The following is a 27,889-nucleotide window of genomic DNA, read 5'->3' on the forward strand; positions in this document are numbered from 1 at the left end:
GAGCCAAAGCTGTTGTAGTGCTGAGATCCAAGACTTCCTGTATCTTCTCATTCAGCATTGGAGGATTTAGGTCATTCACTTTGATAGAGCCCTTCAATCCCACTTTTGGCTTGGAAAGAAATGCTCTTTGAGCAGGGACTGTAATTTGCTCTATGTATATACAGTGTCTAGCTGCCTTAAGGGAAGCTGGTCAGACTGAGGCCACTAAGTGCTACCACAACACAAATGACAAATAAATTACTACTACTACTAAATGAACCTTCCCCAATCTTGTAAAGTTATCATACCACAGGTTTCATAGATGTATGTAGTTAAATGGGTGCAGCTGTGTGATGGAGAACCCATGAATCTATACAAATTTTCATTATTATTATTATTTCTATTTTTTTACTATTAATTTCCTTTGTTCCTTTGTTCAGGGCCATGCCCCACAGGAGTTTCCAGTGTCCCTTCCTCCACATGGGTGAGAGAGAGCACTAAGAGCCAGCCCAGATTCCAGGGACAGGAGTTGGCTATTGGGGCCTCTAGGCCTAGGATCCCGCTCACCCTTGAATCTTAGACTAAAGTGCGCATCTTCTGATTGGCATTTATTTGTGTCTCTCGCTTGGCCATGTCTCTGTTCTAGGATGGGTTTGGTGGAAGGAGGGCAGCTTACTGTATTTACGAGGGGCAATGGAGAAGCAAGGGAGAGAGTGGGCCAGGTTAGGGCACAAAGATAAATGGGAAGATTGAAGGAAGCAGTTCGTGGTTATGTCAATATATAGAACCACCAGACTGCTATAACAGACAAAGGTTGTGAGAAGGAGATACATTATACGGGCACATTGTCTATATAAACTCACTCTATATATATAATGGAACTAACAAGACGTGTGCTTAACGTCAGACTCAAACACTGTGCCTGTATTATTGTATCCTCTTTTGACATGCAGGTTCTCCAAGGAGCAGAGACTGTGTCTTCCTAAGCGTCTGCAGTGCCTAGCACATTTTGGAGAATAATGTAAATAATAATCACCAATTCTGTTAGCTTACAGCTAATGTTTAATAACATGACTGAAAGAATGAATTTTATTTCTTTAGCTACCACCGAATATCTCTGTGTGCTTTTGACAGACAGTTGCTCATATCTGAAAGAAATTTTTGCATTTCTTTTCCCTTTGTATGATGCATTCTAGGTAAGAGACCGTGTTGTCCACTTTATTGTGACCCAGTGTCCTAAACTGGAGTGTCTGGTTCTCAGCTCCTGTTCACAAGTGACTGATATAAGCCTAGTGGAAATTAGCACCTACCTACAAACAATCAGGTACAAGTTTGAAAACTAAAAGGAAACTTTTTGCAAATGAATTAGCATTTGAAAGTTAAAGCATTTCTATCATTCAAAAAGGATGATTTTGGGTTCATTGATATTCCAGCTAACAGAAGCTTTGTTTGGTTTGCTCACAGAAAGTATTGCAATGGTGCTGTGTGAGCCACATTGTAATTGCCCTGGATCTACAGTGCAGCTCCCATTAGATGTTACAGGTGTGGATCAAAGCAAATATGTGGCCTTTTGAGAGTAGATTGCTTAATAAAAAACTATTATTTCTACATACACATGTTACGTGATTTTGGTTTATAGAAGGATGTTGTCACTTACTTTTCAAATGTATAAAACTCATGAGTCAGAATAAGAATAACCTCTTATACTAAAAAGAGAGAACACTTTTCTGCGGTAACCAATCATAGTGCTGTAGTAACACTATGGCAAGATATGCAGCATTTGAACCAATACTGCAGAATTCTGGAATACTTTACAATAAGAGAAAAAATGTATGTGAATGTGGAATTGCTAGAAAGTTATTCAGTTAATTTGAAATTTATCTTAATTATATCATTGTATATCTCCGAATGCTCGCCTTGTTCTCCAAAAAAAGAACAGGAGTACTTGTGGCACCTTAGAGACTAACATTTATTTGAGCATAAGCTTTTCTGGGCTAGAACCCACTTCATCGGATGCATGCAGTGGAAAATACGGTAGGAAGATATATCTATCTATCTTCAGAGCACATGAAACAATGGGTATCATCATACACACTATAACGAGAGTGATCAGTTAAGGTGAGCTATTACCAGCAGAAGAGAGAGTGGGAGAAAAAAAAAACTTTTGTAGTGATAATCAAGATGGGCCATTTCCAGCAGTGCACAAGAACGTGTGAGGAACAGTAGGGGGGAAAAATAAACATGGGGAAATAGTTTTTATTTGTGTAATGACATATCCACTCCCAGTCTTTATTCAAGCCTAATTTAGTGGTGTCCAGTTTGCAAATTAATTCCAATTCAGCAGTTTCTCATTGGAGTCTGTTATTGAAGTTTTTTTTGTTGTAATATTGCGACTTTTAGGTCTGTAATCAAGTGACCAGGGAGATTGAAGTGTTCTCCGACTGGTTTTTGAATGTTATAATTCTTGACGTCTGATTTGTGTCCATTTATTCTTGTTCTAACACTTCAGAAAAGAACTTAAATAAATGAATACAAGTGCAAACCTCGATAAGGATTTTATAGAATTTATTTAGGGTCTGATTGAGTGAATGTGATACCAGAAAATGAATTACTGTGATTAGACCTTCCATCCCTGGCGTGAAATCCTCACTTCAGTCAGGCAGGATTTTACCTCTGATCTCTTTAATCTTCTGAGTGGCTCAGGCATAGGCCAGGTCCATGAAAGAGATGAAACAATGGAAGTGGCTTCTATCCATTTATCTTGGGTATCTCTATTCTGCTCACTGATGAAGTATCTAAGCACTGCTTCTGCAGACCTATCGACTGTGCTGTTCAATGGTTGGCTGAACACACAAATCACTGATAAATGTGGACATCAAAGATGAAAGGAAACATTACTTTTCTATTAATCTCTTATAACACTAACATATTCCAGACTGTTGGCCAAATGAAATCATAGGACATGTAGATACTACATATGTCTATAGTCTCCAAATGGTTAATGACAGTTGATTGAAATACAAGGAGAGTATATTCCTACAATCATTTTACAAACAACAAGATTTCATGGAACTGTTTGATATAGTGATTTGGTATTAAATTCATTCTGACATAGCAGATATATTCTAATACAAGACATGCCTTGGTAATTATTCCACAGTTTTACCTCCTAATTGGTCAATTAGTAACCTAAAATCGCATTCAGCTGAGACATAGTTGAAAGCTCCCCCAGTTTTATTATGTATCCTTGGTGAGATTTCATAAATGAATACACACCATCAGGTTTTGGTCTTATGGTATAAGATTGACATTCATGGGCCATCTAGGCGTGAAGCTCACAAGCAAGCTGAGTGGTTCTTGCACTTAGAATGCAAATGAGGCAACACGGTTATAGCTTGTTAGATATAACTCTCAGTGACACCTAATTCATTTCATATTCTAGAAATTATTACATTTTTGTTTCTAAAAGTGTTTATATATTAAAAAAAGGTTGAGGGTAGGGAGAGGGGATTACATTAATATGTGATACTTTTTTGAATACAAAGGAAAACTGCCATGGTGGAATAAGGAAAACCTTTTAGGTAACAACTCTTTTCTTTTAATTTGAGCTTCTTGGGAGTAAAAGGAATGAAATATTAGAAAGGGCAGTTTTTTGAGTAATCAAGTTGTTTTTTTGTTATACTTTCTGGAGTTACCTGTATATTTATTAAAAATAGTATAAATGGGTAATGCTCTATAAATCATCCCTGAAAATGAAACTTGTTAACCACTTTACACTATTGTGCCAATGTTAGATATTCCTTGGTAGTAATCTGTTTTGAAATCTACAGGTATCTTGATGTCAGTGGCTGTAAAAGGGTGACTGACATAGGAATTCAAGCTTTGGCAGGGAGCTGCTGCCAACTTTATTACCTCGATCTGAGCTCTACAGGAACAAGCAAGAGAGGGTAAGATATAACTTCAGCAGATATCGCCTAATACTTGGTATTCTCTCTCTTTTTCCCCCGTCTTCTGTGTAACAACCTCGTTTTGCTTCTTTTGTAGGATTTGCAATATTCAGTATGATCATTCATTAATCATCAAAACAAACATGCTAGTTACCTGTATAGTCCGTTCTGTGTAAAGAATATACAACTGGGCATCACTAAAATAGTGACATATGCTAATCACACTTTGTAATTATCACAGTGTTTGTTATATTCTTCATTGTAATTGCAGGGAATACCACAAATCCATGTGTGAGATAAATAACTATATCATGGTGCTGCAAACATTAAGATTGTAATGGCATTTGCTGTGCAGAGATGTACAGGCATTCAACTATTTTATGCCCATCATTACTTACGTTGGTAATATCTGTAGATGAATAGGGAACATTTTAAAATTTATTGTTTAAAGTGATTGCCTTGATTAAATTGATAGCCACATTTTTTGTTTCAAAATTGGAATTAAAACCCCAGCTGCTTCATAACATCTTGCTGAAATTCTTCATGTATCAAATGGTTTTAAGATTAATCAAAATATTTTTATATTCATTTACGTGTATATATTTATATATGTTTTTATATCCTTTTTATCGGGCAGATAAAGATCTGTATATACAAATTGCCCACATACGAACCCACATTGGAGATTCCTTTCTAGACACATACATTTGGCAGTCACTCTTAGAAATATGTTTTCTCTGTTTGTACATATGTGTCAGATATGTAGGAGGAAGGGTGTCATGCTTGTGTGTATGTTTGCATGTGCTGGTATGTTGTTCCAGTATCTTCTATTTTCAAAGACTTCCAACAATGTGAGAGATTTCCTCATTGAGTGTGTGGCAGTCTGTGAAAGGGTGAAAATATGCCACTCCAGCAGAGAGGAAAGGGTTAATAAGTTTCCTTGAGAAGGAGAAGTACCTGCCACACTTCAGACAAACTGTTACTTTTGGCAAGAGTGGCTGGCAGTGTTGTCTTTTTAGGCTGTTTAAAAAAAAAAGTTTGGGCCCTGGCAGGAGGACTTGCTCCTGGGCAAGAACACACTGTGCCTGGACCCTGTCCTGTAGGACTCGCATGAAGGGCAAGAGACTCTGAACATAGGGATGGTAGATTTGGTTTTGATATAAATTTTGCAGCAGACTTTTCACACAATGCAGTGACACCACTGTAAAAGTCTTGTGGTAGTCAGACACACTGAAGTATAGCCTCTTGAAATACAGATGGCATAAGTCCCATAATTATTTTCTTATTGCTGGGATCTATCTGGATATTGATAGGAGAATAAACCCCTTAGTGCAGGGATTCTTAAACTGGGGGACAGGACCGCTCTGGGGGTCGCGAGGTTATTACATGGGGTGTCGCGAGCTGTCAGCCTCCACCCCAAACCCCGCTTTGCCTCCAGCATTTATAATAGTGTTAAATATATTTAAAAGTGTTTTTAATTTTATAAGGGGGGTTACTCAGAGGCTTGCTATGTGAAAGGGGTCACCAGTACAAAAGTTTGAGAACCACTGCCTTAATGTTTACCAGCAGCATCATTATGTTCCTGGAAAACTATTAATAACATTGTCTCAACCATCTATCTTTTTTGTTTTTTAAAAAATGTGTATTGTATGGTTAACTCTGAATCGGCTCTTGGATGAGGTTTTAAAGCACATCCTCACAGCACAGAAACGCTGTGACAACTTAAAGCTTTTACATATGGGAAGTGTTGGAATTATTAAGTCTCCCTACAACTCTTTTCATTAACAAAATGCCAAATTTTAGTGACTTATTGAAAAACAGAGGGGCAAACCATGAATTCCACAAAAGCAATATGTTTTCATTCTTCAGTTGTTGCCTTGCAGTATATAGGCATGTGCATGTGTTGGCTTTGCAGTACACACATGGGACTCAGGAGATCAGGGGTCTGTGGTTTCTATAAATTGGGGGGTGGGGGACTAAAGAGAAATGAGTGTGGTTTGAAAAGTGGAATATTAGTGTATAATATATTTTTCTCTGTTGTCTAAGTACTACTATAATAAGTACTATGTAAATATGTATAGATTAGATAGAAGTATGACGAATGGCACATAATTATCATATATGTGAGTATGCATTAGTATCCTGTTGAGGAGAGAATATCAGAACAGATCTAAATGATACTGCATTATACAGTTGTCTTAGGGTGACCAGATGTCCCAATTTTATAGGGACAGTCCCGATTTTTGGGTCTTCCTTACATAGGCTTCTATTACCCCCCACCCCTTGTCCCAATTTTTCACATTTGCTGTCTGGTCACCCTAAGTTGCCTTGCGCATAGAACCCTGACTTAGGCATAACCAACAGTTAATTGCAGATGGCTAGAACAAGCTAGACATTAATTGTAACCTGTGACCCACTTAGATTTGTATTTGTTTCTTCTAATTGAAATTTAACCTCTTCTTTGCTGCCTTATCTATCTAGTATATCAGTCAAAAAAAATCTCCAGTGTTACTGCTTGTGTTGCATATATCATCTTTTGAAGTACTGATATTCCAGTGGAACAAGAGCACTTCAACATAAGTCTGCTCCAGTTTTGCTGCTGTTGATTAAACACCTAAGCAAAATGAGACATTTGATAATTATTGCAGCCATTCATTACAAGTACCCTCCCATTTTAATTTCCTGTGAAGGTTTGAAAATCTTTGCTGCTCCCTTCTCTGGTTTTCAATGTCATCACTTTAGGGACAGTAAAATATTGTTTCAGTGTGTGAGGAGAAGGAGAGATGTGATTACATACAGAGGACATTTTTTTTTATAAAGGAGCAAAAAAATACATGCAAACATGTTCTTGCTTCAACACAGTGGTATGTGCAACTGCATTCTTTAAACATTTGTCCCAGAGTGTCAAGGATTTCATTATTGTGTTAGAGTAGGCAATTTCATTTTCCTAAGCTGTCAATAGCTGAAGAATTTCTCTCTGCTATAAATTGCTAATGTTAATCTATTTTGATGTTGTTAAAAGGCAGAGTGTGGAACACATTTTAATAGAGTGAGTGCCATTCCCAACTGTGCAGAACCCTCTTCCCTCCTGTTCACATTCACAACTTCCTTGCGGCAATTACAGCAACTGCTTACATGGAAGGCATTAGGAATTTGATTATGTATGTTTAGTTTATTTTAATGTAATGTTGCAGCCAGAAACAAGGAGGGAAGAAAGAATCATATGACTAATCCCTTCTTCACCGATTAGTCTGTAGCGGGGTGGTCACCCCGCTCCGGCCCTGAAGGGGTTAAAAGCAGCCCTGAAGAGGGCTGTGGCTGGGAACAGCTAGGCTGATTGGGGGAAGCAGCCACAGCTGGGGCCATGCCCCAATCAGGCCACAGCTGGCCCTTATAAGAGGGCTGTGGGCCAGAAGCTGGAGGAGTCTTACTCTAGCCCTAGAGGGAGAAGGGCTGGCTGCTTGGGAGTGGCAAGGGCAAGGGCAAGGGCAAGGGGAGCTGGGGGGCTCCTGCCTGGTAAAACCCCAGGCTGCAGGCCTTGGTGAAGGCCTACACAGGTACTGAGGTTGCAGAGGGGCAGCCCAGAGATAGGCAAAGGCAGCAGGTCCTAACCCCTTGCCTGTGATGAGTGGCCATTACAGACTGCAGTCTGCCCCACAGAGCAGTGGCTAGATGATCACTGGCAGTAGCCACTGAGGCAAGGTTGGGGGTTCCCCTGGGATGGGAGATCGAAAGTGTGAGGACACTACCAGGGGGCAGCGCCCCAGGGTGAGGAGTCACTGGGGTCTGGGAGGGACATGGGGCCAGTGGCAGGCGAGACACCGGCCTGCAGAGGGCGCTCCGGAAGCTGGAAAGAGCTAATTCCTGAGACGACCAGCAGGAGGTGCCACACCGGTGAGTCATCGCCTCGCTACATAGTCTATGAGCCATTGTTTGGGAATCCCCGGGTTAGAGGACCTGGATGCCATAGGGAAGTGGCAATGGGATACAGAGCCTTCCAACTCTAGGCTCTTTGGGCTCTTCATGAAATGAATTTGGCTATTGGCTATGTGGCTATCTTATTTCATGTAACTTACAGTCTATGAAATTTCCTGATTTGAATCCACTACCTTTGGGTTTTTCTCTCTTTTGTTCTTGCTTTTAAACTACATTGTTTTAAATTCAGTGAGAAGTTCAGTATATGGGGAATCTGCAAAAACTGAATAACCTATGACCTCTAAGATCCATTTAAAAAAGAGAATGTTAAAAATTCAAGTTATACTTTAAGCCCAAATGGCTTAATCTTTATTCTTTGTGCGATTTAATCCAGTTTATCTCTGAGGGTACCTCCTAGACTTTGAGCTGGAGGTGTAAATTCCAGCCCAAGGAGACATAACCTTGCAAGCTCTGACCATTTTAGCGGTAAAAATAGAGTGTAGCCATGGCAACATGAGGGGCCATCGGCCCCAGGTATGTGCCTTGCATCTCCGATGGATACGTACTTGGGACATCTAGCTCCTCATGTTGCTTAGGCCACTGGGGCTATGAGAGCTAGTGTAGGTGTGTCCTCTCAAATTGGAAGTTACATCTCCAGTTCGAAGTCTAGACATATCCTGAGAAAAGAGGGGTATAGAAAAAAGTCACTGAAAAAGTATGAAGCCCCCTAATTCTGGTAGAAAGGAGATGCCCCCAACAGGATGAACAAGTATGTTAAAAATATTTATATACATAGTCTTTAGGTTTGTCAGGAATTGGATCTCTGAGCCATTCCCTCATACACAGTTGCAAAGAGAATTTTTTCTAATGCTTATTAAATCTACTGCACAGCCATACACAGGGTTTTGAAAATGCCAGAGAATTGGGTGTTGTAGGATATGGACCTTTCAGCTCCCCTCTTCAACTTCCTCTGTCTTTGTACTGCCTAAAACAAAAGGGCTTTTTTGGCTTTTGTTATTAATGGGTTCTGCTATTGTCAAAGCTGATTCCCCACTTCGAGTGCAGAAGATGGCGGCCTGCAAGGTTTTTAAAAAAATTAATACTGGCCTGGCCACTCCAGGCTAGTATTAAACTCCCAGGATCACAGCTGCTCTCTGACCTTGGATGGGTAGATGCTGCCACCACCCAAGTGCAAAAAAACCACCGCCCTTTTGAGAATCCGGGAAGGAACACTTGGGAATTCCTTCCTGTGGAGTATCCTCAAGCCCTTTCACCCCACTTTCGAGGAAGAGCTGAAGGGGGAAAAAAAAAAAGGGAAATCAGCTGTTGCCACCATCTAATTAAACATATGCACAAACCTCTTAAGGACACAAAATCCAATCCTGTTCTTAAAAATGGTAAATGAATCCTTCTAGGTATAGATGATGAATTTTCATATCTGGACCAAACTTTATGCAGCATTCCAACTGCCCCTGTCTGTTCAGCCCAGAGAGAACAACAGAGACAAAGGGAAAGCTTTTCTCCCATTTTAAAAAGTTCTAGCCTTCCCATTGGTTCTTTTGGTCAGGTACCCACTTCTCTTTCTTTCTCCGGGGGACTTTTTAACCCTTTACAGGTAAAGCAAGCAGCCACGAAGAGGGACTTTATAGCTAACTGGCTGGCTTCATTTATCACAGCTATATACAAAACCTTTCGGCTAACTAGTTGACCCTGGCAAGGCAGCCCATGTTGTAAGATTTTCCACAGTTTGTGTTATGGGGTGGGAAGTCATGGCATATTGATTCCCTTGATTCTAGACCTGAGGATGCAAATCATCAAATCTATCTTAAATAATAAGGGAAGAGATTGGGCCCCAGACCCATTGACAGAATTTCCCCTCCCAGAGCATAACTGGGTTAGCAGAGGCCAAGGGCAGAGACCAGGCTGTTGGGAGCCATCAATCCACAAAGGCACAGAGCCTCAACAGGGGTGATCTACAGGGTTAACTGTGTGGGTCATATGTCTCCTTACACAAGGAGGAAGAGGAGGAATAAACCCAGCTTCCCTGATAGAATGATATGGGGGAATCTTCGTGAGGGGATTCCTGTGGATTTTTCCTTCCCTCAGCCCATTCCTATATGCTTTACCATAGGAAAAAGATCTGGTCCAATCATACATAAGCATACATAACAGTACAATTTACTTACATAGCATATTTTAAACAAGGCATCTTTTTGTTGTTACATTTATTTTCTCCAGCTGGCTTTCCATGTTTCCATTACACATCTTTGTGTTATTCTGTGGCTAGAAAACCCAGGAAAAATAATTTAAATGAAGTGTGTCTCTGTGTGTGATGGGGGGAGTTACATTTTGTAACAACTGAGAATATGTAACTCATACATGAATAATAGGTTTGTATGATTCAATTATAAAAATTCTTGTTTTTGTTTATACATTTATAATGAAACAAGGAGCGGTATCTGACTCATTATGGTCATATTTCCTGTATTATAGTCATAGACTTTCATATGATTGTAACAAATTAGGTCTATTTTTTAATTAGAAAATTATCTACATTTAAAAAGAAGATGGCCTCACTGATGGAGTTGATGTGCGTCAGAGGCTACAAAGCTCCATGTTAACAGAAATGTTGCCAGCAGGTGTAATGTGGGTGCTCTCTTTTCATAACATCTCCATGTTTTCAGAGGTTAAAAGCCTGCTAATTAAAACAGAGAGGAGAATAGGCTAAAGAACTGAAGAGCATTTTAGGTACATTTTCAATTTCCAGTCCTGAATCATAGATTCAATGCATTAAGATTCTGCATTGTGTTTTCTAGGTATCTATAGCAACATCTCCATTTTGTTGGCTTTTATGTTTCTTTAATATAGCTCAGTTCTACAGGAATATCTAATTTGTTTCTGTCCATTTATAAATGACTCTGGTATTTTAAATAAAATGTCCAGTTGATTCAGATTTTTAGTATTCTTTCTTCTGTGATCCAAGAGGATTACAGTGCCTTTGTCCTTGTTGCTGGCCTTTTAGTAATTATATGTATCTTGCTACTGTGGTATAAATTATAGCAGTAATTTTGATGTAACTTCATAGCACTAGGTTCCCTCCACTGTCTGTTGTCCTCCTCTACTGTCCATTGACTCTGAGGAAGAGCTCAACACCTAGCAGCGTCAGACCCAAAGAGTACATGTCAGTTAGCTATGCCTCATCAATCAATTATATGGATGGAACATTCCCAACCCTTTAATTACTAACAGAGTTTGTTTTATCATATTAGTCTGTGCTATTTTAATATTGAATGAGGATGAAAGAAAACATTAGTTATTTATAAATAGGTTTAAATTGCCGTTCCAATATGTTATCCTATAGTGAAACCTGTTTTAAGTAACCATTCGAGATTTACAAAAAAACACATTTGCTTGATAGTAGTCTCATAATATAGGTAGCATGGAATTGTACTGTCTGCGGACTAGCTTTTGACATAACAATCTGCCCTGACTGAGTTAGAGGGGGCATGTAGCTGCACTGTCTAGTAGTAGACCAGTGACAATCTTCCCAAGACTTTCCAAGTCATAGTTCGTTCCCTGGTTTCCACCTTGTTCCAGAGGGAAGTATTCCATGCTATCTGTTTAGCAGGCATTGTCCTCCAAATGAGCTCAGCTGTACTTGCTGGTGCATAAGAGAAGAGACTGAGTCACCACTCCACTTTTTCCCTATCTGTGCCAGCCCACTCATGTAGTGTGAGAAGTGGGCCTGCAGAGGTTGATCTCTTCCTTTGCTGTGACCAGCCCCTTTACTCTTCTGCACAAATGCAAAGGACAGATGATGATCTTGCCTTCGTTTAGTGATATTTAAAGTGATCTCTTATGACAAGAAGTTGCCTATGAAGAGTGAGATCTTGCATAGAACAAATTGACATCACAAGTCAAAATATACAAAGTAAATATGCTTAAATCAAGCTCTAATAAGTTTAATAAAGCAGCATTTTTATACATTGTCTATCTTTTGATAATTTTGATTATTGATGGAAATATTTTTCATTGGTTTGTTAGTATAAGGTGAAATCTTACCAATCTTACAAACATTTACCAATTAAAAAAAAAACAAACAACCCCCCCCAACCTATTCCTTTTAAACCTAAATGTATAGTATGCAAGATTTTAATCTTCTCATGCTTACATTTGGAAAATAATGAACAAGTAGATGTCATAAATTAACAAGTTGCTCAAAACTCCAGCAGAAATGCCTCCTTTTAGATCAGTTAGTGGAATCTAATGGACGATTTTTTGTCTCCTAAGAGGAAAATATCCTTTTACTCAAGATGTGGAAATTAGTTGGTTATAGATTGTTAAGTTTAGTCTCTGGGGGTGGAATCCTGGCCCCACTGAATTCAATGGCAAAAGTGCCATTGATTTCTGTGGGCTAGGATTTTACCCCTTGCTTCCATTAGCCATACACACTGGCACAATCTCAGTTACTAAATGCTACTGAGAGTAAAGATGCTAAGAGCACCCAAAACTTTTATTCTTCTGAGGTTTCAATCTATTTTAGTGGGAGTTTTGGAAGGAAGAGTGAGTTCTTGATCTTCACCCAGGGATCAGTAAACTTATACATCTCTAGAATGCATAACAGCTCTTCACCAGGAATGTGCCATTTAACAATCCTTTTTCAGCATTGTGTGCATATATAGATCACATGGCACCCATCTGTATCAGAAAGGACACCTGCAGCCCAATGTGGAAGCAGGCAATGTTTGTGCAGCCAGCCTTCTCCAAGGGCTTATCCAATGGAGGGCAGCATTAGTTTGTAATTGGAATCTGATGGTGGATGCTGCTAAGGGATTTATTATTTTTATAGCCGTAGCGCCTAGAGGGCACAGTTAGGACTTGGGGACCAGATGTGCTATGCAGTGCACAAACAAATGCAATGAAAAATGGTATGTGCCCTGAAGATTTTGCAGTGTAAGACTCCATCCTGCACTGAAAACCATGTGGGTGCAGGGAGGTTTTGGGCCCAAATATTAGAGAAGACACAGCAGGTATATAGAGCAAACTGATGGGGGGAGCACAAGGTAAAAGTGAGACAGTGAGTCGTGTAATACAGAGCAGGCTCCATCTGTGTGTATCCCAAGTACCCCTACCTCCTCCCCGCCCTTCCTTGGTCATTGCAGCCCACTTTTCAGGTTACCGTGGCCAGCTGCATGTCCCCTGGCAGAGCAGGATTCAGGGCATCTTTCAGAAAATGAGTGAATCTTGAGTAAAATTTTTCAACTCATAAATGACTGCACTTTACAATTTGAAATGTTCATGTTGGGGGATGCTCTCAGAAGTCTCTCTCTGCTTTTTTTTTTTTTTTTTTAAAGACCTACAACTAAGTTGTTTAAACTGGGAGTATAGAGTAGTATGCTTTGCTAATACTGAGAGCTATAATCAAAAATTTGGCTTCAAGGAGGTTAGAACTCTGTCAACTTCCCTGACAGAGCTTTTAAGCTCCACTAGCTTTATAGATATGGATGTTTCCCCTTTTTCTTCCTTTTATTTTTCTAAACCAGGGAAAATAAAATATATGTATGTTTTTATATTTCTTTATGCAATATATACTTATATTTTTCTATCAGTGAGACCACATTTTTCTGAGAATTTATTTATAGGTCTCTATGTGGAGAACAAAAAGAGGAGTTTTTCAAGAGCCTGCACAGAACTTGAAGTTAATCTCTTTTTTTTTATTCTTGGTCTTAAGGGTCTGCTTGTTGGCCAGCTTCTGCCATATCAGCTTGGAATGTGTGAAGCTCAGTTTCTGCAAGGATGTTACTCTGGAGGCAGTTAAAAAACTCTGCCAAAACTGTAAAAGGTAAGAGCTTCGGCTTTACAAAGCTGAGGATTTATTTATTTATTTATTTATCCTGTCAGTGCTTGGCTGAAATACTAAGCTATTCTATCAGACATAGACTTTGATCCTGATAAATTAATGGGGAATCTACAGCCAACAGTAAGGTGTTTTTTTATATATGTTTTCCATTCATAATAGGTGCTGTTAAGATATCTGCATTCAAATGTTTTACATGCCCTTTTAAATAGCTTTTAAAAACTGCAGAGGCTGATGCAACTCTCAGTGACTTTTCATACAGTACTTCAGGTGTCTACTTCCATTTACCATTTTTTAACACTGATAAGAGAAACATAATCTGCAGAACATAAGCCTGTATTGTATTTTTTTTAAATCAACATTGTTACATCTGAAAACACTCAGGCCTTGTCTACACTACGAAATTACTCCAATTTTACAGAAGTTGATTTTTGGGAAGAGATTGTACAAAGTCAAGTGCATGCGTCCACACTAAGCACATTAATTTGGTGGTGTGCATCCACAGTTCCGTGGCAAATGTTGACATTCTGAGTGGTGCACTGTGGTTAGCTATCGCGCAGTCCCCGCTTGCCCATTGGAATTCTTGGCTGAGCTCCCAAAGCCTGATGTGGCCAAAAATTAGTCATGGGTGGTAATGGGTAAATGTCGTCAGTCAACCCTCCCTCCGTGAAAGCAACGGCAGACAATCATTTTGCACCCTTTTCCCTGGATTGCCTGAGCAGATGCGATAGCATGGCAAGCATGAAGCCCGTTCAGCTCACCGTAGCAGTTATGACCATTGTAAACACCTCGTGCATTATCGTGCAGTTTATGCAGAATCAGAACCTGAAAAACCAGGCGAGGAGGCAACGGCAGCGCTGCGACGAGAGTGATGACATGGACACAGATTTCTCTAAAACTGTGGTCCCTGGCAATTTGGAGATCATGGTGTTAATGGGGCACGCCGTGGAACGCCGATTCTGGGCCTGGGAAACAAGCACAGCCTGGTGGGACCACATAGTGTTGCAGGTTTGGGATGACTCCCAGTGGCTCCAAAACTTTCGCATGCATAAGGGCACTTTTCATGGAACTTTGTGACTTGCTTTCTCCTGCCCTTAAGCGCAAGAATACCAAGATGAGAGTAGCGATTGGCAATAGCCCTGTGGAAGCTTGCAATGCCAGACAGCTACTGGTCAGTCGGTAATCAATTTGGAGTGGGCAAATCTACTGTGGGGGTTGCTGTGATGTAAGTAGCCAATGCAGTCATTGAGCTGCTGCTATCAAAGGTAGTGATGCTGGGAAATGTGCAGGTCATAGTAGATGGCTTTGCTACAATGGGATTCCCTAACTGTGGTGGGGCTATAGATGGAACACATTTCCCTATCTTGGGACCGGACCACCAGGGCAGCCAGTACATAAACCGCAAGGGGTACTTTTCAATGGTACTACAAGCACTGGTGGATCACAAGGGACGTTTCGCCAACATCAATGTGGCGAACATCAAGACGGAAAAGGTTCATGACACTTGCATCTTCAGGAACTCTGGTCTCTTTAAATGGCTGCAGGAGGGGATTTACTTCCAAGACCAGAAAATAACTGCTGGGGATGTTGAAATGCCTATAGTTTATCCTTGGGGACCCAGCCTACCCCTTAGTGCCCTGGCTCATGAAGCCGTACACAGGCACCCTGGACAGTAGTAAGGAGCTGTTCAACTATAGGCTGAGCAAGTGCAGAATGGTGGTAGAGTGTGCATTTGGACATTTAAAGGGTCGCTGGCGCAGTTTACTGACCCGCTCAGACCTCAGCAAAACCAGTATTCCCATTGTTATTGCTGCTTGCTGTGTGCTCCGTAATCTCCGTGAGAGTACGGGGGAGATGTTTATGACAGGATAGGAGGTTGATGCAAATCGCTTGGCCACTGAATACGCACAGCCAGACACCAGGGCAATTAGAAGAGCACAGCAGGAAGCGCTGCGCATCAGAGAAGCTTTGAAAACCAGTTTCATGACTGGCTAGGGTACTGTGTGACACTGTTTGTTTCTCCTTGATGAAAACCCCCCCCCTTGGTTGACTCTAATTCCCTGTAAGCCACCTGCCCTCCCCCCTTCGATCACAGCTTGCTTGCAAAGGAAATAAAGTCACTATCATTTAAAAACCATGTATTCTTTATTAATTGATTATAAAAATAGGGAGATAACTCACAAGGTAGCTTGGGTGGGGTATGGGAGGAGGTAGGAGGGAAGGAAAAGGCCACTTCAAAACTTGTTGAATGACAGGCTTCTGTTGCTTGGGCTCTCCACTGGGGTGGAGTGGTTGGATTCCCGGAGCCTCTCCCCCCACCCCCCGCGTTCTTGGGTGTCTGGGTGAGGAGGCGATGGAACATGGGGAGGAGGGAGGGTGGTTAAACAGGGGCTGCAGCGGCAGTCTGTGATCCTGCTGCCGTTCCTGAACTTCCACCAGACGCTGGAGCATGTCCATTTGATCCCACAGTAGCCCCAGCATTGCATCCTGCCTCCTCTGATCTTCCTGCTGCCACCTCTCATCTTGATCGTCCCTCCTGTCCTCACGTTCATTGGCCGCTTTCCTGTACTGTGCTACTGTGTCCCTCCACACATTCTGCTGAGCTCTGTCAGTGCTGGACGACTGCATGAGCTCAGAGAACATTTCACCGCGCATGCGTTTTTTTCCCTGCTGCCTTATCTGAGATAGCCTTTGGGACGGAGGAGGGAAGTTTGAAACATTTGCAGCTGCAGGAGGGAAAAAAAGGGAGTGAAGTATTTAAAAAGATACATTTTACAGAACAATGGCTATACTCTTTCACAGTGAACAACACTATTCATATTACATAGCACATGTGATTTCGGTACAAGGTCGCATTTTGCATCTTATATTGAGTGCCTGCAGCTTTGATGTTAGAGATCACACACTCAGGGCGGGGCAACAGAATTCGGCTTTCAGGCGACCATGGTAAGCCATAGTCTTTCGGCTTCTGCAACCTTCATAACAGTAGCCCCCTCCTTTCCCATACCAAGCAAAGCCCGTTGAGTTGGCCATTTAGTGCTGCGGTTTTCGTGTTAACGTGCAGCAGCAGAAACCAAATTAACCCTCTCCATCCAATTTTCTGGGATGATCGCTTTACCCCTCCCCCCACTGCATGGCTGTTATCAGGGAAGATCACTGCTAGCCAAACGTGAACAGCTCAGCGCCAGTGACCCCCCACCACCACTTGGTTAACTGCGGGGAGGATTTATTTTCAGCCACAGGCAAACAGCCCAATAGGAATGGCTACCTCTGAATGTCCCCTTAATTAAATTCCCGTATTTCAACTAGGTTACCATGAACGATATCACTCTCCTGAGGATAACACAAAGAGATAAAGAATGGATGTTGCTTGAATGCTAGAAAACACCAGGACCATACGCTGCCATGCTTTGTCATGCAATGATACCAGATTACTTGCTACTAGCATGGCGCGGTAAAGTGTTCTACCATGGAGGATGGAATAAGGCTGCTCTCCTCAGAAACCTTCTACAAAGGCTTTTAGAGTACCTCCAGGAGAGCTTCATGGAGATGTTCCTGGAGGATTTCTGCTCCATCCCCACGCACGTTAACAGACTTTTTCAGTAGCTGTACTGGCCATGAATGCATCCCAAATCCTCAGGGCAAATTAATCATTAAAAAAGGCTTGCTTTTAAAACACGTATTATATTTAAAAAGGTACACTCACTAGAGGTCCCTTCTCCGGCTTGGGAGGGTATTTCAGTCAGGGTGATAAAAAGATCCTGGCTGTTGGAAAGAACGGTGTGCTGTGTGCTCTCCTCAAGCTCATCCTCCTCCTCCTCATCTTCCCCATCCGCAAAATCCTCGGGCATGGTGGAGAGTATCCCATCATCGGAGTCCATGGACAGGGGTGAGGTAGTGGTGGCGGCCCCCCCTAGAATTGCATGCAGCTCAGTGTAGAAGCGGCATGTCTGGGGCTCTGTCCCGGGGTGTCCATTTGATTCTTTGGTTTTCTGGTACGCTTGTCTGAGTTCCTTATGTTTCATGTGGCACTGTGTTGCGTCCCTGTTGTAGCCTCTGTCCATCATGGCCTTGGAGATTTTTTGAAATGTTTTGGCCTATCGTCTTTTGGAATATAGTTCTGATAGCACGGATTCCTCTCCCCATACAGCGATCAGATCCAGTATCTCCCATTCAGTCCATGCTGGAGCTCTTTTTTGATTCTGGGTCTGCATGATCACCTGTGCTGATGAGCTCGCCTGGTCAAACAGGAAATGAGATTCAAAAGTTCCCGGGGCTTTTCCTGTACGCCTGGCCAGTGCATCCAAGTTCAGAGTGCTGTCCAGAGTGGTCACAATGGTGCACTATTACCTTTTAAATAGCTCCCGGAGGCCAATACCGTCAAATTGTGTCCACACTAACCCTAATTCGAAACGGCGATGTCGATTTCAGCGCTAATCCCCTCGTCGGGGAGGAGTACAGAAATCGATTTTAAGAGCCCTTTATGTCGGAAAAAGCGGCTTCGTTGTGTGGACGGGTGCAGGATTAATTTGATTTAATGCTGCTAAATTTAACATAAACTCATAGTGTAGACCAGATTTCAGAATAGGTGCAAGTGACCCAGCTTTCTGACTATAGTTATGAGCTGATATAATTAACCATGGAAATACAGAACAAAGTGATACCAATCTTTACATCGCTGGTGAAAGAAAGCAAGCAAGCTTTGATGTTGTGTTTATAGTATATAATGAAAGTGTCACACCTGGAGAGGTGAAACTGAGGTGATAGTCAATTCAGAATTTTAGTATATCTTTAAAGTGGGGCTGCAATTGTAAGTGACTTCTGTATTAAAAGCCTGTATCTTTCCTGAGTTACTAACCATGATCAAAACATGATCCTGATCCTGCAGTGAGTTATACGCAGGTAGGCACTTGTGCCTGCAAGGATCACAGGCTCCACATGGCCCCTGAACTGTGCCAAATCCTGGGAGTAAGGAATGCTGGCCAAACAGCACCCCTCTCTCCCAGCTGGCCAATGGGTGCCAGAAAGTCCCAGGGAGAGGAGTTACCTATTGTCCCTTGGCAAATGCCTCCCTCCCTTGCTATTAGTACTGTCCCCTTTTCAGCGCCTGCCCCATCAGTGTCCCCCACCTGTTGATGTGGGTGGGTGGCATTTCGATTGCAAAATATTTGATGTAAGAGGTAGGAGAAGGGACAGGTTGATTTTCAGATGCTGTGGTGAGTTTTCAGAGCTGGCAGTTACAAAACCTGGACTTAAACTCCGTTGCTTTGCTGTGGAAGCCATAGAGAACAGAATAAATGTGTATCCAAGTCTCATTTACCGTCACTTTTCTTATTATAGCCAAAGTTTAAAAGAAAAGGTTTATTAAAAACAAAAACCAAACTCAGCTCTGTGATTGGTTCACAGTGTATTGTTAATTTAACAAATGTAGCTGCTTTTGTTTTTGGATTGTCTGCAAAGAACTTTCATTGTTCTTAAATTTATTATTATTCAGAATTATTTGCTACGTTGTCACTGCAAATAATTGGTTTGTAGTGTGTATATAAACGAGACCATTGTGAGTTTTTGAAATTTAAGCTGTCTTAGTTTTGATTGGACATATAAGGTCACCTGTTATGATTCAGTTCTGAGACTGAATGAGTAATTATGATGGCCAATTTATACTACTAAAATAACTGGACAAGCAGAGCTGGCTATAACTTGTTAAATATCATGTAGTTAGAATAAAACAGAGGTTACAATATGGACATGTCCAAAAACCTTAGCACAGTTTCACAAGCCCGTTAAAACACTGGGTTAGGCTCTGCTCCTGTCTGTATTAAAATTGTAACTGTATAGTAACCAAGTCAGTGGAGAACTGTTATATTTGGGTCTTGAAACTCAGTTGTTTTTGTAGAATAGGATCATATTCCATTCCAACTACTCCTGTGTACAGAGTATAAATTTGCTTTCTGTGTACATTCTCCAGTATTCACTTAAAATTCACTGTTTAAGCAAACATGATTATCAGTATCATCTTTGCCAGAATATTTGTGGTAACAGGGTGTGTGAAATATCTACACAAATATATGTAAATATTTGAACAAATATTTGTTGAAAATAGTTGTTTAAGCGTTCGCCAGTTCTAGAACATTATGCTCAACACCTATATCTGCCAGGTTAATGTACAAACTTTAGAGGGAATATTTACTTCATTCATGGAATTGGGGGGGGGGGTCACAAGAACTCCAGCTTTATTTCATAGTTATTATTGGAGGGAAGTACAGGAAGAACCTAGCTGTAAGAAATTCACTGCATTTTGAGATAAAACCTGTCTGTTAAAAAGAAATGGCACACCCAACAGAGTTCACATTTTTATTTTTTCTATCCAATCCTTTATCGATGACATGCATTCTTTATTCTACCATTTATAAAACATTTATAGTGTAAAAATATAAAAGGCTTTTATGGGCCTTGATGGTAAAGGAGGATCTCTTAAAATGGTTAGAAATACTGAAGAAAGATTTTTCCAGCTCATTTGTTAAAGAACTATGTGAGATTCTCACTCCTTAATTTACGAGCCCATGAGTATGAGGTTCTATATTACATTCTAGAAGAATTAGTGTAGTTTTACAGCTTTGTAAATCTTATCTGGTTTGTCTTACTTAGCTTTTCTGAGTCATGTAACCTTTAATCTTCTTTGGTGTAAAAGAACAGGTGAACCTCCTTTAACACTTCCCCATTGAGAAGATTCTTGAGAGATACCATAATCACATTCCTGTTTCCTTTTCTGCCCATATTGTACCAACACTGTTTCCTTGTAAACACAAGGAAATAATTATTTGCTGTTTTGAAGGGAACTTTTTCTGTCCTGAATTGGGAGTGCCAAAGAATTGTTTAGGCCTAGAGAACTCAAGTTGCTTGTTTTCTCCATTTTGCAGCATTTAGATGTAACCAGGCCTAGGACCACAGTAGAAATGGATAGGGTACATTTTAATATAGAACAAAAGTACGGCCCTGTTGAGAAGGAACTGTCCTTTTTTCAGTATAACAGGTTTCAGAGTAGCAGCCGTGTTAGTCTGTATTCGCAAAAAGAAAAGGAGTACTTGTGGCACCTTAGAGACTAACAAATTTATTAGAGCATAAGCTTTCGTAATGCATCCGATGAAGTGAGCTGTAGCTCACGAAAGCTTATGCTCTAATAAATTTGTTAGTCTCTAAGGTGCCACAAGTACTCCTTTTCTTTTTTCAGTATAGTATATGTTCAGTGTAAAAACCTCAGCAAGAATTTTACCTAGATCCTCATTCTGCTCTTATTTTAAAGTACAGTGAGTTTCAAATGCTGTATACAGAAGCAGTTTCAAATGCAGTTCTTAATCATTTTGATTAAATTACATAGGTATGTTAGTCCAATACAACACAGTACAGCTGGTTTTCGTTCCAGTGTGGTTTTGAGGTCATAAGGAAGAAGTGTTTGCTGGTAACAGAGAAGGAAGTGCACTAAGGAACAAACTTAAGCTATTTTCCCTGGTATTTTATATCATTCTGTTTGTAGTTCTTTTGCTGAGTTTGGTAGCAGTTTGGTTTGGTAGCAGAAAGAACGTGTGTACAACATGGAGGAGATTCACGGTTCAGATTGGAGAGGAGAATTTGGTTTAATTTAGGTTTTATTTTTGCCTGTGGAGGAGGAAATAGTAGGTGATAAGTCAATGTCCTCCTATTTTCAGTTTTCTCTCCACAAATCAGAACTCTCTTGAGAGGTAATCCAATGACATCCACAGTATGATCCATAAGAGGTCTTGGCAGAATGAATCGTAGACGTGTGTTTTCCAGAAGCTAGCCAGGCCAGATGACAGTGGAAAGACAAAGGATTTCTTCACAAAATCATATATTTCCTGCAGATCTTTCTGAATTCTGCAAGTTTGAGGGTGAAAGCTACCCAAATAAAAAAAAAACACAGTAAGAGAGCCAAAAACGTGCCACCATGGCTAAACAACAAGGTAAAAAGTAGTTAGAGGCATAAACTTTAAAAAGTGGAAGTTAAATCGTACTGAGGAAAATAGAAAGGAGCATAAATTCTGGCAAGTGAAGTCTACAAATATATTTAGAAAGGCCAGAAAAGTATTTGAAGAACTGCTAGCCAAAGACTCAGAAATTAACAGCATTTTTTTTTAAGTACATCAGAAGCAGGAAGCCTACTAAACAACCAGTGGAGCCACTGGATGATCAAGATGCTAAGGGAACACTCAAGGAAGATAAGGCCATTGCGGAGAAACTAAATGAATTATTTGAATCAGTCTTCATGGCTGAGGATGTGAGGGGGATTCTCAAACCTGAACCATTCTTTTTAGGTGACAAATCTGAGGATCTGTCCCAGATTGAGGTGTAGTTAGAGGAGGTTTTGGAACAAAATGATAAATTAAACAACAATAAGTCACCAGGACTAGGTGGTTCTGAGTTCTGAAGAGTTTCTGAAGAGTTCTGAAATTTCACATTTGAATTCCTTCAAAGCTACTAACTGGAATGTAACCTATCATTTAAATCAGCTTCTGTACCAGATGATGACTGGGGGATAGCTAAGGTGACGCCGATTTTTAGAAAAACTCCAGAGGTGATCCCAGCAATTACAGGCCAGTAAACCTGACTTCAGTACCGGGCAAATTGGTTTAAACTAAAGAACAGAATTATCAGATCTATAGTTGAACACGATTTGTTGGGGAAGAGTCAATGGTTTTTGTAAAGGGAAATCATGCCTTACCAATCTACTAGAATTCCTTAAGGGGGTCAACAAGCATGTGGACAAGGGTGATCCAGTGGATATAGCGTACTTAGATTTTCAGAAAGGCTTTGACGAGATCCCTCACAAAAGGCTCTTAAGCAAAGTGAGCTATTATGGGATAATAGGGAAGGTCCTCTCATGGATCGATAACTGGTTAAAAGTTAGGAAATAAAGTAGAAAAGAATATTCAGTTTTCAGAATGGAGAGAGGTACAGTGGTGTCGCCCAGGGGTCTGAACTGGGACCAGTGCTGTTCAATGTATTCATAAATGATCTGGAAAAAGAGGTAAAGAGTGAGGTAGCAAAATTTGCAGATGATACAAAATTACTCAAGATAGTTAAGTCCAAAGCAGACCGTGAAGAATTACAAAGGAATCTCACTAAACTGTGTGACTGGTTAACAAAATGGCAGATTAAATTCAATGTTGATAAATACAAAGTAATGCACATTGGAAAACATAATCCCAACTATACATATAAAATGATTGGGGTCTAAATTAGCTGTTACAACTCAGGAAAGACATCTTGGAGTCATTATCCATGTCAATATGCAGCGGCAGTCAAAAAAGCTAACAATGTTGGGAATCATTAGGAAAGGGAATGATAATAAGAAAATATCATATTGCCTCTATATAAATCCATGGTACACCCACATATTGAATACTGCTTGCAGTCTGGTCACCTCATCTCAAAAAGATATATTGGCATTGGAAAAGGTACAGAAAAGGGACAACAAAAATGATTAAGGGCATGGAACAGCTTCCATATAAGGAGAGATTAATAAGACTGAGACTTTTCAGCTTGGAAAAGAGACGACTAAGGTGGGATATGATGGAGGTCTATAAAATCATGACTGGTATGGAGAAAGTAAATAAGGAAGTGTTATTTACTCCTCAGAATACAAGAACTAGGGGTCACCAAATGAAATTAATAGGCTGCAGGTTTAAAACAAAAGGAAGTATTTATTTTAATTACATTCACACAATGCACAATCAACCTGTGGAACTCTTTGCCAGAGGATGTTGTGATGACCAAGACTATAACAGGGTTCAAAAATAGCTAGATAAGTTCACGGAGGATAGGTCCATCAATAGCTATTAGCCAGGATAAGCAGGAATGCAAAACCATTCTCTGAAGTGTCCCTAGCCTTTATTTGCAGAAGCTGGGAGGGGTGACAAGGGATGGATCACTTAATGATTACCTCTTTTGTTCATTCCTTCTGAAGCATCCGGCATTGGCCACTGGCGGAAGACAGGATACTGAGCTAGATTGACCATTTGTCTGACCCAGTATCGCCATTCTTATGTTCTTCAATGGGGTAAAAGGGCACACACTCATTACTGATGGAAGAATTCAAAGGAAATGCCCAATGTGGAAGCTTGGAATTTCCAATCCCCTTCACTGGGTATTCCTTTTAATTGAGAATTGTTGTCATTCTGGGACAAATTCTTCTCTCAGACCATTGTAAATTCAGAAAAGTGAGACTCTAATTTGTTTCCTTTATTTAAAAAGCATTTAATAAAATATCTCTCAGTACTTTACTGTTCTTTTTTTATTAATTCTCTATAAATTTTGGAGCCAAGTATCAGAGGGGTAGCCATATTAGTCGGTATCCACAAAAACAACAAGAAGTCGGGTGGCACCTTAAAGGGTATGTCTTCACTACCCACTGGATCGGCGGGCAGCGATTGGTCCAGCGGGGATCGATTTATCACATCTAGTCTTGACCATGGAAGTCTTTAAGCCATGATTTGAGGACTTCAGTAGCTCAGACATAGGTGAGAGGTTTATTGCAGGAGTGGGCATGTGAGATTCGGTGGCCTGCATTGTGCAGGAGGTCAGACTAGATGATCATAATGGTCCCTTCCTACCTTAATATTTATGAATCTATGAACATTTTTCTCTTGTTTAAAGGAGCACTGTGATATATATGGTACCCACTATTGTATGTTAATACACAAAACATTTGCTTTTTTCATATTCATAATTATAAAGCTGGACGGGATTGCTGTGATCATCTACTCAGACCTCCTGTATAATACAGGCCATAGGACATCCTGGAATTAATTCCTGTGGAAACTTGAGCATGTCTTTTAGAAAACATCCAATCTTGATTTTTGCCACTAACTCCTTACATTATTAAAAATGAAAATAATTAAATCTAATTTACTTTTATCATTATGGGTTGCACTCTGTCCTCAGTTACCTAGGGAGATACACTTGTGTAACTGAGGGCAGAATTGGGGCCTTGGTGTTTACTTTTTGTATTTTATATAGCTTGACTGGTAATTTTATAAACCCAGACTGGTCAATTTCATTTTCTGATTCTCCTACACTGCAAATTGTGTTTGTTTATGTTTCTAATAGTGCATGGAGAGGGAGAATTATTCTGTTTAAAACATTGTTTAAAATATAAAAATGTTATGTTAAAATAAAATTCTGAAAATTTTATTGGGAGCCTTTTAATATCAGGGCTTGCAACCCTGCCCTCCCACCCAGTTTTTACATTAACAAAACGTAATGTAAATGTTGGGAATAAACTACTTGAGAGCATCTCCTTAATATATCCTTCTCCTGTCACCTCCTGGCATTGGAATATTTTTGGTCAGGTGGCATGAGGAAGACTAGAAGGGCTCCCTAGTTAGGACCATGAACTTTTATTGGTCATTCCAGAGGCTCACAAACTCCTGATTGATCAGATAGTCGAGGGGCTTTAAAAGGGATCAGTACAGTGTCAGGGACGCATTCTGCTTTTGCTGCCAAGTATTCTTTTTCCATCTGTTTTTAATTCTGTTCCTAATGGTCTGCTTTCTCTCTTTCAGGTTGAAGTTGCTTCATCTCTATGGCTGCCGCTTCACTCCTGATCTGGAGTCCATTAAAGAAATCAATAAAACAGTGCGAGTGTATCACAACCTCTGTCCCCCACCTGCTAACATTTAGTTGAATGAGGAACTCTGCCTATTGCATGGACACCTTGGCTTGTAAATATGACAGTGCTTCAACAAAGAGATGCTATATCAGTTAATCTTGTACATATTTTTACCTGTAATCTCAGCACAGGTCTGGCAACCATGAACTCCTGAACTGTAAGCCTGACACTGACTTAGTTTCTAGTTTTGCACAAGTCACTTACCTTTCTCACAGGGGTGTAGTGAAGATAATGCAGGTGATACATTTTTAAGATGAGAAATACAATCCACATGCTAAATATTATTAGATGTATTATCCTTGCTATTTGATTGGAAAGAATAAAAACATGGGTCAAAATCAACAATGAAAAAAGGAGTACAGGGTATGTACTGCTGCTCAACTTTCAACTTCTTCGTTTTTGTGGGATTGTGATGGCTATGTTATGTGTGCACAAACATTTAATTGTTTCACAACAAGATTTTCTGTGTATGTGTTACTGTTTCCTGTTGTACCTGCAATCTGCTTGGTGCTTTGCAAACAAATGGCACATCTCTGGCCTAAAGAGCTTAAACTGTCAAAAGACAAAACAAACAGGGAACAACAAACAGGTAATGTGGCCATGTAGTGACTGGTCACATGTTGATCATACAAAGTTTTAAGGGCAGAATATATATTTACACACAAAACTGCACTAAAAGAACATTATCAAGATTGCAAAGCTAAGTACTCAAAAGTTAGGAAATGCCAGCATTAAGGTTGCCTGTGCAATTAATAATTAATTATCACCGTTCCTCGCTGCTCTGGGCTATGCTGAGTCCAGTACCTGTCAAAATTAGGGATTCTCTCTCCTGTGCTGTAAATGACCATGCTGCTATGGCCAGGCAGTGGGGAGGAGAAAGCTGCCTGACTCGAAGGTAGAGTAGAGGCCACAAAAGTTGGATCAGCAGTGGGGGAGAGGAACAAGGGGCCTGTAACAGAGGCTGGCAGTGGGGTGAAGAGGGAAACTGGGACGGGATGCTGGGGTAGTAGGGGAGACTAAGACTTGGATCTGGGAGACTGGCTAGGTAAAGAGACTCGGTCTGGAAGCTGGGAGAAGACTGGGGCTGGTAACCTTAATTAGGATGCCCTTGTGCATGCCACTGAGAAGAGAATTTAGCCCCAGGAACTCTGTTTACATACATCTCTTCTCCTCTTTCCCATTCCTGTTAGACAATGTAATATGACACCAGATAATATCATAACTGTAGCCAAAATTAGTAGGATCCTTGTTTTTCCCCATAATATAACTGATTATTTGATATGTAGTGGCAAAATGCACAATTTAACACTTCAGAGTGATACTGTTTTATACTGAGTTTAGACTGTAGCCAACATAGCACCAGTGCAACTGATTTTATGTCATATGTACACTTCAAGTTCTGTTCAAACAGAAAATTTTAGGTTGTGATATTATGTTAGATACTCTGTATTCACACACAGACTCATGATTTCATACCATGCTACTGGCTTATTCAACCATACATTTTCTGGTGCTGAAACAGGTTTTGAAGTGTGGTTGGAGTTATATTTTGCAGTAGGGGCTGGTACGGCATACCGGTAAAAAGTGGCCGCAGGTACCGGTCCGTATGCAGCCAATGTTAAAATGCTGCCGTGGTAACACTTTAAGCAGAGTCTTTTGCTGCGGCAGCGCTTTAATGTTGATGCCCCTTTTGCCCCCCCATGGGCCGCCGACAGGGGCACCGGGGGGCAAAAGGAGCAGCTGACCTGTCCCCAGCCCCGTTGCTTCTGCCTGAGGCCCCACCCCTTCCGAGGGCCAGAGCTGGGCCCCGTACTAGTAAGTGTTGAATGCTATTTTCACCCCTGTTTATAGTGAGACAAAAAGGGACTGAAAATTATCTCTCTGGTATTTCTAAGATGGTTTCAGAGTAGCAGCCGATGAAGTGAGCTGTAGCTCACGAAAGCTTATGCTCTAATAAATTTGTTAGTCTCTAAGGTGCCACAAGTACTCCTTTTCTTTTTTCTAAGATGGTTGTAACCTTGGTATCTACCTATTGAATTCATATGACTGCTTCTTTCTGTCTTCGGGGTACAAGCTACACTTACAGGGCTGTAGAAGTGATATTTTGTTTTTGAATATTAAATTAGGCTAGCGCTGGACTCAAGCAGCACATCCGTCTAACAATAGGTGCATAATTTCAGAACAAAGCCTTGTTTTGCCATTTCCTGCTGGGAATCCTGCCCTCAATACCCACTGTTAGGACTCATCTTTTGTTTTGTTTCATTTGTGTCAGTTTGTTTGAATGGCATGTTTGAACCTTCTGATTAGAAACATGGGTGCCAAGCAGGATAGGTTGAAATTGGCTGATTGTATAATACTATAGGTACCATCTGTTTTGGAGGATATACCTCTTCCATGACCGTGATAAATGACTGCATACTTCATCTTGTTGCTTGAGTTTAATCAGCCAAATTAAAACTTCTGTAGCAGTGGAGGAAAGAAAGGCACAAAACACCATATTCTGCA

At 40.6% G+C, this 27,889-nt stretch overlaps 1 protein-coding gene across 1 annotated transcript in view; it reads left to right on the forward strand.

Annotated features, from left to right (window-relative positions):
* The window catches only part of LOC119856195, a 118,999-nt gene extending 91,720 nt beyond the window's left edge, over positions 1 to 27,279 (forward strand). The window contains exons 12-15 of the mRNA XM_038403426.2: positions 1,176 to 1,303; positions 3,810 to 3,926; positions 13,573 to 13,683; positions 25,278 to 27,279. Of these exons, the coding sequence (XP_038259354.1) occupies positions 1,176 to 1,303; positions 3,810 to 3,926; positions 13,573 to 13,683; positions 25,278 to 25,395 (474 nt within the window). The 3' untranslated portion in view covers positions 25,396 to 27,279. The remainder of the gene's footprint in view (positions 1 to 1,175; positions 1,304 to 3,809; positions 3,927 to 13,572; positions 13,684 to 25,277) is intronic.
* Positions 27,280 to 27,889: the final 610 nt, after the last annotated feature.

This window comes from Dermochelys coriacea, chromosome 5, assembly GCF_009764565.3.
Source record: "Dermochelys coriacea isolate rDerCor1 chromosome 5, rDerCor1.pri.v4, whole genome shotgun sequence".
NCBI classification, from domain to species: Eukaryota; Metazoa; Chordata; order Testudines; family Dermochelyidae; genus Dermochelys; species Dermochelys coriacea.